The sequence below is a fragment of the Misgurnus anguillicaudatus genome, chromosome 3 (assembly GCF_027580225.2).
Source record: "Misgurnus anguillicaudatus chromosome 3, ASM2758022v2, whole genome shotgun sequence".
Lineage (NCBI taxonomy): Eukaryota > Metazoa > Chordata > Actinopteri > Cypriniformes > Cobitidae > Misgurnus > Misgurnus anguillicaudatus.
The window spans coordinates 41540799-41552688 of NC_073339.2; the positions used below are offsets into that span (position 1 = coordinate 41540799).

General features: G+C 37.9%; 2 protein-coding genes across 3 annotated transcripts; both read left to right on the forward strand.

Annotated features, from left to right (window-relative positions):
- rasd3 (RASD family member 3) lies at positions 1-1747 on the forward strand. The gene has a single exon (XM_055206031.2). It carries the CDS (start codon positions 144-146, stop codon positions 777-779), a length of 636 nt encoding a protein of 211 aa, XP_055062006.1. The 5' UTR covers positions 1-143; the 3' UTR covers positions 780-1747.
- A 3223-nt stretch (positions 1748-4970) lies between these two features.
- On the forward strand, positions 4971-10843 carry plk1 (polo-like kinase 1 (Drosophila)). Of its 2 annotated transcripts, none has more exons than XM_055206032.2 (11): positions 4971-5690; positions 6384-6552; positions 6652-6796; positions 6878-6971; positions 7637-7859; positions 8038-8101; positions 8313-8413; positions 8522-8599; positions 8762-8916; positions 9061-9243; positions 10282-10843. In XM_055206032.2, exons 1-11 carry the CDS (start codon positions 5328-5330, stop codon positions 10492-10494), a joined length of 1788 nt encoding a protein of 595 aa, XP_055062007.1. In that variant the 5' UTR covers positions 4971-5327; the 3' UTR covers positions 10495-10843. The 2 variants fall into 2 exon arrangements, with proteins under 2 accessions (XP_055062007.1, XP_055062008.1); XM_055206033.2 differs by having other exon boundaries at positions 9061-9236; positions 10275-10843.
- The last annotated feature ends 1047 nt before the right edge of the window (positions 10844-11890 follow it).

An 11890-nucleotide genomic window follows, 5' to 3' on the forward strand; every position in this document is an offset into this window, starting at 1 on the left:
TCTAATAAAGAGAGTATTTGGTTTAATTTGACTCATTCGAAAAGCTTGTATACAAATTATAAAGCATGCTTTTTGAATGACACAAAACTTAAAGACGTGCATCTTAAAGGAATAATAAAGGAGTTTTCTCAGAGATACTGAGGATGTCTCTGTCAGTGCGTGAGAATCGGACCGTGCGCTTTGTGTTTTTGGGCGCTGCCGGGGTCGGGAAAACTGCGCTGATCACCCGTTTCTTGCACGATCGCTTCGACACCAAATACACTCGCACGGTGGAGGAGCTGCACGCGCTCGAGTACGACACGGACGGCGCGAGGGTGCGCATAGAGATCTTGGATACAAGCGGCAGTTACGCCTTTCCAGCCATGCGCGCCCTGTGCATCCGCACCGGGGACGCGTTTGCGCTGGTTTACGCCGCCGACGAACCCGAGTCCCTGGAGGAGGTGCAGCGACTCCGCGAGGAAATTCTTGAGATGAAAGGGGAGAAGTTCACGGGTATTACGGTCATCGAGAACAAGGCGGACGGGGACTGCCGGAGTCGACAGGCTACTGCCGAAGTTATGCGCACGGTGGAAGAGGACTGGAACGCGGGCTTCGTAAAAACATCCGCGCGCGCTGGAGAGAATGTCACGGCGGTATTTCGGGACTTGCTGCAACAAGTGCAGCTGCCGAGCCGCGTCAGTCCTGCACTGCGCAGACGGACACAGACCATGGGGATAGAAGCTGCAGGGGCGCGCAAAAAGCCCCTCATGAAGAAAAACAGTAGCTGTATCCTGTCTTAATGGACATGTTAAGTCTTTTTTTATGGACATGTTAAGTCACTTGACGTTAGTTACGCATCATACTGATGCATGACGGACATTGACAAAAAGTCTATGTTAACTCACCTTTGCAGCGCAAAGGTCATTGGTTCGATCAGGAACACACATACTTATAAAATAATAGCTTGAATATACTGCAAGTGGGTGAAAGTGTGTCAAATGCATAAATGTAAAGCAGGCCTACTGTGTGAATGACATTTTGACTGTTCTTGTTGCTCTAATTAGAGCAAGACAAAGTATTTGATAAATCATCTGCATTATACTGCTGAAATGTTAACTTTTTTGAGACTGAATAAATGCAAATAATGTTTAACAACCAGTGTTCTACTGTGATAATGTGCTTGCTCCATAAGGTGCAGGTACAGTTAACATACAAAACATTTAATAAGGATTAAAGTTACTTTAAAAAACTGCACATAAATATGACTTTGTGGTTTGACAGGTTTTATACAATTCATCAAGTATACAGTATAACCATATATTATAAACCTACAATGTGTGGACATATAAATAAGAAGATAAATACACCTGTACAACATACAATAGGCAGAATAAACAAAGAAATATAAACAATACAGTGCACGTGATGGGGTGTCCAATAGGCTATCCAGCTGTTTTTATCCAAAGTGCTTTCTTCTGAAAGCTTTGCATTTCTCCTTAATATCTTAATAACTAAGTCCTAATTTAGACTACTGTCAGAAATAAATAACTGGGACTGTACCCTTCAAAAAGGTCTTAATGTACTATTTTGTATCTTGAGATATGAACAATGCAGGTACTTAAATGTACCCTTTAGGTACAAAGGTGTATTTTTTGAAAGGGTACTGACCCACTTTTGTACTTTTTTTCTGAGAACGTACAATTACTTTAGAAACTAACATTCCATGTTTCATAAATAATATGTTATTTTCAAAAATAAATGTTTGTGAAAACAGATTATTGTGTCACACTTGTTTGAAACACCCAGAAATGTAAAAGCAAAATGTAAATACACTGTAAAAAATTTGCTGTAATTATGCAGCTGGTTGCCAGTAACTTAGAAGGTAAAGACTGATATGTTTCATGTTCATTTAACGGTAACACTTTATTATAATGTTCATGATTTAACATTAGTTAATGTATTAACTACAAACCATGAGCAATACATTTGTTACAGTATTTATTCATCTTTGTTAATGTTAGTTAATAGAAATAAAGCTGTTCATTGTTTGTTCATGTTAGTTCACGGTGCATTATTAACTAACGTTAACCAAATTTTAATAAAGTATTAGTAATTGTTGAAATTAACATTAATAAAGATTAATAAATGCTGCACAAGTGCAGTTCATCATTAGTTCATGTTAACTAATGTAGTTAACTAATGTTAACTAATGAACATTATAATAAAGTGTTACCCATTTAACTTTAAACAAACTGTTGCCAGTAAATAACATAAATGTAAAATCTACAGTAAGTTACTGGCAGCTAGTTGCCAGTAATACCCAGTAATACTGTAATTTCTACAGACATTTTTACAGTGTACTTAGACCTAACAGTAAGTCTTTGTCATTTATGCATTGAGTTCTTGTCTAAATCCTCTCTCGGTCTACACAGTAATATTATATTTAATAATGTTTGTGTTAACATCAACAGTCCACTAAACTTGTGTGGGTTGATGCTTTATTTTGACACAGTTTTATGCATAATGTATTCAGCTTTCAAGAAGGCTTTTACATGTTTTATGCATAAAATAAGTACTTCCTTTTTCACTGAGACCAGGCAGGCACTTTTGATGTATGCTAAAATTATCTAACTGCCATGACAACCTATTATTAGGACAAGTGTGGGGTTTTATTCAGAAAATGGTGGGTACGTGCATTTATGAATGGACTAGAAAGACGAAAATCGTGACCACAAGACTATTATCAAAATCGGTAAACAACCTTACTAGGAAGCACTTCAAATAATTCACAAAGCCCCAAGTACATACATGAAAACACATGCACAGCTACTACACAAAGACTGCTTTTTGAGTAGCTTAGCAAATGCATTTGTACATTTCTAATATTTTAGTGTTCATTTAATCTGAAAATTTCGATAATAAAATGCTAAAAATAAATATTATTGATAGAAATGTAAGATTTTAAATGTTTTATATGCATTTTGTTTGTTACTGCCCACTGTCCTTGTAACATTGTTTTGGTTTTGGAAACAAGGGCAGCTTTTCTGTTTATCTCACTTTCTCCATTTTAACTTATACACACTTGTACAAACATGAAAACGTGTTTAAAGATAGGCAACATGGTACATACTATTTTTCCATGCCACCACTAAAAACACTCGCACACTCCCACACACTCATAGAAACACGTGGCATAAGAAAACAAACTTGAGTATGACACAAAAATTTGTATTTACTTTCCAAGATACTAAACAGACTAAGCACACATGAATGATTAAATGTGAGTGTGCATGTATCTAATAAAAGCACACGTGGCCTATTAATTGAATACGACAATGTATAAAAGTAAATGGAACATCAATGAATGAATTAGTGCATCCAAAGGGTTAATGCGATGTTCTTATGCAATTCCATATGATGACTTTGATTAAATTATGTGATGGTTACTGTCATGCAATGTAGAAAAACATGTGATTAAAGTTAGGGATGACTATATACAGAATATTTAAAGTCACAATAAAACTGAAGTAGCAATTGTTTTATTTTTCCCATCGTGACGTATATCCAAGTGAAACGACTTCTGAAATGAGAATAAAAGTATAGGGCGGGACTTGAATTCGTCCATGGAGAATTGATTGGATCGTAAGAAGGTGGGTCAGGTTGCTAATCGCTGCAATCTTTTGACAGACCCCGCCCTCCCGCCATTCCTCGTGACCCGAAGTAAAGAGAGATTGTTTCGAGGAGGGAAGGAGATTTGCTTTTTGATTAAAGGGGCCATTTCACAAGACCTTTTTAAGATGTCAAATAACTCTTTGGTGTCCCCATAGCCAGATGTGAACTTTTCGCTCAAAATACCATATAGATAATTTATTATAGCATGTTAAAATTGCCACTTTGTAGGTGTGAGCAAGAATGTGCGGCTTTGGGTGTGTCCTTTAAAATGCAAATGAGTTAATCTCTGCACTAAATGGCAGTATTATTGTAATAGGATCCCCTTCTGACATCACAAGGGGAGCCAAATTTCTTTTTTTTTCAATATTTTTTTTCACATTCTTGCAGAAAATGGTTTACCAAAAAAACTAAGTTACTAGGTTGACCTTTATCACATTTTCCAGGTTGATAGAAAAACTGGGGACCCAATTCTAGCACTTAAACATGGAAAAGTCAGATTTTCATGATATGTCCCCTTTAAAGATTATGAGGGCGCATGAATTTTGAAAAAATAATGAAGCTCATAGATAAGTCATTTGTAAAACAAACCCACAATACAAAAAAGGTGTACTGTAGTTCAATGTACATTATGTAACTTATTCAGAATTATTGTAAACATAAACACCAGCCATTGTCACAAGTTTTAAATTGTGATTCTGGCAATTCAGTTTACCCTGTATTGTGACAATATGCCCCACTATTATGCATGGCCTTATTATGCATGGACCAATAATTAAGGAAATATTGAAAACATTTAATAATATAATGAACCTACTATGGTAAATAGTCACTGGATTCAGTTGTTTTTAAAAGATTATCTTCTCACTGAGTAAAAATAAACAGCTCTGCAATAACAGTCAATGTTAAAGCTTTCTTAAGTGTCAGTAACCTGTCTCATTGATCATTTAAAAGTACTGATTGTATAACAACAAAAACGCTTAGATAAAAAAAGCTTATTCTTCCGTATAAAAAAGGCTTATAATATAAAACCTAAAGTAATACGATTCATATCTAAACAGCGTTCATGCAATCAATATATTATTAATACTATTTTTTAATAATAATAATACATGTTACATTGTTGTATTTATATAATGTAGTGCATTTACAAAAATACTACAATGTATAATAAATCGTGTAAAAATAAAAATATAAAAACATTGTCAATTGTTTTTAACTCAATGTACACATAAAGTTTTTCGAAGTCCCCTGATGCTTTGCTGTGTTTGGTCAGAATTTAAATCCCGGCAGCCAATCAGAAGCGGCTGTAACGAACCGAGCACAATTCAAAACGTAGCAACAATTCATACCACTCACAGCGTAGGAGCGAGCAAGCGTACTTCATTTACGCCCGTTTAAATTCCGTCTTATCAGCAAAATACGACCGATGCGTTGTTCAGGAGAGCGAATTTGAAGCTTTTAGATAAGATACTAAGTATATTGTGTTTTTTATGTGTTAAGTGTTATTATTTGAATGTAGTTTCATAGATTCTCGGCGTATTTAGATGCGGATGGTTGGTGAGTTGCGTGGACTTTCAGGATAGGGCAACAGTGGTCGTTTAAACTTCTCCTCGTTTATTGTAAAACTTTAGAGTGACTTTGTACTTAACGTTAAATTGTCTGTAAATTTAGCAAAGATGAGCGCTGGAATCGCAAAGGCGGCGAAGCCATCGACTCATGTCGATCCCAAATCTGCTCCTCTTAAAGAGATCCCCGATATTTTAGTGGATCCCAGAACCATGAAACGATACATGCGGGGTCGCTTTCTGGGAAAGGGAGGATTTGCAAAATGCTACGAAATTACGGACATGAACACAAAGGAGGTTTTCGCAGGGAAAGTGGTCCCGAAGTCGATGCTACTGAAGCCGCACCAGAAAGAGAAGATGAGCACAGAAATCGCCATTCACAAAAGTCTCGATAACCCACACGTCGTGGGATTTCACGGCTTTTTCGAGGACGACGATTTCGTTTATGTGGTGTTGGAGATCTGTCGAAGACGGGTAAGAGGAAAAATGCAGAGACAGCTTTGGAAACAGACCGTCAACGGTCGGTGTCTCTTTTATTGGCTATTGCTAATGGCGTTGTTTGATGATTATTTCATTGCTTTAGTTACAAGATTTAAATGCACACCATGGATTTTCACTGCTTTGTTCACTCGTTTATAAAATGTTTGTAATATTAACCGGTTATGTATTTCACCACTCGACGCCGCAAGTGGATTTTAAATGGGAGGAAGTGACGTCAGTCGACCTTGTTTCCCGGAGAGTAGCAAGCAGCATTTTTTAAACTTTTTTTTAACCTTTGCTTTGACTCTAATGTTGGTTACTGTTTGTTACTGTTTTCTAAAACAAATGGGAAAAATGTACACTGTGAATTTAAAGTGTTATTCTTCAGAAAATATAATTAAGTCTCTCTTTTTACTAAAGTTGATGGGTTTAAAAAAAAATGTATTCATGAACTGGGCTTAGTGTACATTTTACTTAAACTTAATGTAACACAATTTAAAGGTGCTTCACAATCTCCATTTTTATCAGTCATCTTATGAAATTGCCTGAGAACATCACATTAACCCTTTGGATGCACTACAGTTCTAAGAGAGAAATTTCAGTTCATGCATATTAGATCCTTGCAAAAATGGGTCCTAACTTGCTTTTTATGTTAATGCCTTATGGTACTCTCTTTCTTTTTTAAAGTCTCTCCTCGAGTTGCACAAGCGAAGAAAGGCCGTAACGGAGCCTGAGGCCAGATACTTCATGCGCCAGACTATCCAGGGCTGTCAGTACTTGCACAACAACCGAGTCATCCATCGTGATCTTAAGCTGGGGAATCTCTTTATCAATGATGACATGGATGTGAAGATTGGTAAGCAAATTATGAACATTTCTGGATATCAGTAGTTTAAAAAATTAAATTTTTTACAAGATGGTGGTTAGTAACTCTCTTTTCCGTATTTTCCTCTAGGTGACTTTGGTTTGGCTACAAAAATCGAGTTTGATGGAGAGCGGAAAAAGACCTTGTGTGGCACTCCGAACTACATTGCACCGGAGGTGCTTTGCAAGAAGGGCCACAGCTTTGAGGTGGATGTGTGGTCGCTGGGATGCATTCTGTAAGTCAGTTGTTGGATGATTTGAACCCATGATTTAATAATTGGTTACTGATGATAATTGGATGCTTGTCTTTTTATCAGATACACACTTTTGGTTGGAAAGCCTCCATTTGAGACGTCCTGTCTGAAGGAGACCTACATCAGGATTAAGAAAAATGAATACACTGTTCCTAGAGTAAGTAACATACAAGGTGAAATTGCATTGTTAATGGATTTTCTTAAAGGGATAGTTCACCCAAACATGAAAATTCTGTCGTTTACTCATGTATTTGTTCTGATGAACGCAAAGGAAGACATTTTGAGGAATGTTTGATACCAAATTGATCATGAGCCCCATTGACTTCCATAGTAGGAATAAAGAACCCTGTGGAAGTGAATGGGGCTCATGATTCCTCTATATGTCTTCTGCTGTGTTCTTTAAAACAAAGAAATTTATACAGGTTTGTAACCACATGAGGGTGAGTAAATAATGACACAATTTAAATTTTTTTGTGTGAACTATCCCTTTAATGCACTATTGTTGCTTTTAGGGGACTTGTAGTTTTTTAAGTCTTGAGTATTATGCATTTAAACGTCACTAGTTTTGCACTATTGTGCTATAAACATGAAATTTTGTAGCATGCTTGGATGGTCAGCTGTTATTTCTAAACATTTGCTTTTAAGGAGATGTATCATAAATGTTGGGCTGCTTTGAAATAGGCCTTTAGGCTATAACAATGCAATGCCAACCATCCACAACACTTTCAAAGCCAACATGTGTCAGGTTTTGTACAAGGCTGTCTTGTCTGTGAAGTCTTTGCTCTCAAAATGTACTAATTGTCTTTTTTTCCATTTATTTAGCACATTAATCCAGTCGCAGCTGCTCTGATTCGTCGGATGCTCCATGCTGACCCCACGCTCAGACCTTCTGTTTCCGAGCTTTTGGCCGATGAGTTTTTCACTTCCGGTTATGCTCCCATTCGTCTGCCCACATCCTGTCTCACTGTACCTCCCAGATTCTCCATCGCCCCCTCCAGCCTGGACCCTGCTCTCCTTCGCAAACCTCTATCATCACTTAACAAAGGTAAACAAGGGGCAAACCGGATTCTAAAGATTGGGTATCTTTTGGGAACACCTTATATGAATTTATAAGGCCAGCGTAATATTGGTTGACTGTTTTAATGTGTGTTTCTGCTTAATCCGCCCTGAAGATGTTGCAAAAACTTGAAGTGTGTTTTTTTTTGTGTGTGTGTGTTTTACAGGAACTGACAGTCCAATCGAGAAAATGGGGAAGATGGAGCAGCCACAACAAGACATCCAGCAAAGGTTCGTGTGATGCTTGCTTTATTAATGGAGAGCCGATGACTTTTTTTTGCTCTTTCAGTCAAAGTCATTGTTTTTAATATTAAAGTGATATATGTGAGCATTTAAAAATGAGTTATACATGAGGTTTGGGGAACACGGTGTCTGTTGGTTATACTGTTACCGATGAATCACTGGCGATTTGGTGTTTAGATCTCATTTGTGCTTTATGCAGGGATGGACCTGAACAGCCGGATTGCCATCTGACCGATATGTTGCAACAGCTGACAGTCCTTAACACAGCAAGGCCGTCTGAAAGAGACTTTGTTAGACAAGGTATAGAAATGCTGACATTTTAAAGTATAGTGCTTTGATTTTTGGCACAAAGGCAATATTGACGGTTGCAAGTAAACCTATTAAATGCTGCTTTTCTCCCCAATACAGAGGAAGCTGAGGATCCTGCTTGTATTCCCATCTTCTGGATTAGCAAATGGGTTGACTACTCCGACAAATATGGCCTTGGTAAGACATTTGCATACACTGAATTTGTTTAGTTTGAAAATGTTGCTTTAAATCAGTTTGTGTTTTTTTGTGTTTTTTTTTTTTGCTGTTTTGAAAGGATGCTTTTATGGATTTAATATTTTGAATGTCCAGATGAAGCCATCAATATTTTTCCTTTCGCAGGTTATCAGTTGTGCGATAACAGCGTTGGAGTTCTGTTCAACGATTCCACACGTTTGATCATGTACGCAGATGGCGACAGCCTGCAGTACATTGACCGTAACACTGCAGAATCCTACCTCAGCGTGCGCTCCTACCCCACGGCGCTATCCAAAAAAGTGAGTTTTTCGTTCGGATCTGCAATTGGGAGCTTTGTTCTCTAATTGATATAATACACTCAAGATTACAACTGCGGGTCTACAGTAGCTTTTGCTTTCTTGGTTTCTTCTTTGCTCATCTCTTGTCATTATCAATCTTTTTAGATAACCCTCCTCAAGTATTTCAGAAATTACATGAGCGAGCACTTGCTAAAGGCGGGGGCGAACATCACACCCCGTGATGGCGATGAGCTCACCCGACTACCTTACCTTCGTCACTGGTTTCGCACAAAGAGCGCCATCGTGCTTCACCTCAGCAATGGCACCGTGCAGATCAACTTCTTCCAGGTGAGGAAACAATAGTGTTATAAATGTGTTATTGCATATAGAGGTATTATAGATTAGTTTGGTTGGAAACTAATCTAAAATACATGTTTGTGTTGTCTCAACTGAAAATAACTTGCACTGACAGATCTTAAAATGTTTATAAAAGAAGCTTAAATGGCGTGGACTAGGCCTTAAATTTAGATAAGACCTGTTTGTGAAACCAGGCCTGTATGTATTGTGAAATGTGAACTTCACACATTTTTTTAAATGCAACTTTAAACCAGGTATGCCATTTAGGTTTGTTGTATAACCACCCAAAAAAATATAAATTTGTACAATAAATCCAGGGTGCATGATCTCTGAAAGCCAATATTGAAATTTGAAATCACCTTAAAAAACTCGAACCTACACAAATAGAATCTGGACCTTCTTTTGATAGACCCGTCCCACATATACGCAACACAGGCAACGATGTTGTTTAGTAGACACGCATTTTGTTGCGAATTGGCTACAAGTATGTGTTGGTAGTCTGCCCGACTCAGTTTTTCAAAGCGTTCAGAAATCGTGAATTCAGACTTTTGCACATTTTTTTTAAATCTTTAATCACTTAAAGGCGCTCTAAGCGAATTGACGCGTTTTAGACCATTAAACTTTTTTTGTTACATACATCAAACATCTCCTCACTATCTGCTTGCTGCCTGTCCGCTGATCAAACTGTAAAAAACGCGATCTCTGTAGACAGCTCAGGCTCGACAAACGGCAATATCAACATAGTGGCCAAACCTAGCACAACAAAACATAACATAACAAAGTGTTCCAGCCAATAAACGACAAGAAGGATTTGGGGGTGGGGGTTGGGCGCGTTCATGAAAGCACGGACAGGAGAGAGAGGGGGAGGCGTTAGCTACGCGCCGTTTGTTTGAAAACAGTTCAAACATCAACACGAAGTGACGTCGCACAATATTCGCTTGGAGAGCCTTTAAGTTTCTCTTTTTTTGACTACTGTCAGAAATCATACTTTTGTTTAGGCTTAACTTTTCTTTACTCTGTACTTTGCAGGACCACACTAAGCTCATTTTGTGTCCTCTGATGGGAGCGGTGACGTACATCAATGAGAAACGAGAGTTCTGCACCTATAAAATGAGCCTGATCGAAGAGTTCGGCTGCTGTAAAGAGCTGGCCAGTCGTATACGTTACGCTCGCAACATGGTGGAAAAGCTCATGGCCTGCAAAAACACGCCTACACCTGTGGCCGCTACCTCAGCTCGCTGACATGACTGATCGCAAAACTGTGTGAGGTCACAATCACCTCCTCGCTTGACTTTGGGGGCTTTTAAATGTTCCAGCGGCAAAACGTGTACAGTTTTGTGGGTTCTACACTATAAATCTTCCTTCGGATCTGTTGTTTACCCCTTTGTGTTTCTGGGTTGGAACGTTTGTGACCTTGCAAGCTGTCTGTATCATGTGAATGCTCTTGTACATGTTTTAATATTTTTAAAACTTGTCTGTTTACCTTTTTTGACTGTTCTTTGTATAAAAACTTTGGAAATTAATCTTTAAGTGTATTGAGTATATTTGAAATGCCTTATTCCAGATTAATAAAGATCTGTTTTTAGAGAAATTGATGTAGATGTACTGTTAATGGTGAATACAAGATAAATTAAATTTTCCATTTGGAAATCCTGCATGTTTTTGCTTTAACAAGCTTATTCTCATTCAACCTAGAATGACATACAAGGGCAGCAGACTACAGGGAGATCTATGAAGAGCTCACATGCAAAAGCCTTTAAATGCCACCTCCATCAAAAATGTGATGATATTGACCTAATGCTGACAGCTGTCAGTTTAATCCTGGCCTTGGGCCATTTAGAAATACCACTTTGTTAGCAAAATCTGCGAAGTCACGTTGAAATGAATGATGATGTGCAAAACAACTGCGTCCCCTGTGAGTTTCATTGGCTTTAAGGTAAAGTTATTGTAACTAAACATGGGTTTGATAAAAAAAATTCAAATTTTCAAGAAAAAAATTTAAGGTGCACTTGCCAGGTCAGGTTTGCACCTAAGCTCTTAAAGGGATAGTTCAGCCAAAAATGGGAATTCTGTCATTTACTCACCCTCTTCTTGTTACAAACCTGTATACATTTCTTTGTTCTCATGAACACAAATGTATTTTGAGGAATGTTTGTAACCAAAGCGTTCGTGGACGCCATTGACTTCTATATAGACCGTTTCAGCAGTAACAACATAAACAAGCGGCTGCACGTAGCTTCCGGTAAACTTCGCTAAGAATAAATAAAGTTCTTTAAATGTAGTTTATTTATATAACAAGCAAAAAAACAACACATAGATTACCTAGGAAACCAAAACATTTGTTATTTTCGACGAGGCATTTGTTCAAGAGATCAGTTTAGCAACTAGGCAGAGCATTAAAAAAACGAAACCGGAAGTAAGGTTCGGATCCAGACGTGTATCGCGTGCTTCCAATGAAACTGTCTATAGGGATGGGGTGATTACTGGTTTTACGATTAACCACGATAGGATGTCCTGACGGTTAATGTTATCGTTTAAAATTGAATTATCATTACAACCGTGTTTGCATACCGTGATTTTGAAAACTCGCGGTAAATCCTGTCCAGTCAGAAGCAGTTTGACGCAGGTGCGCACATGC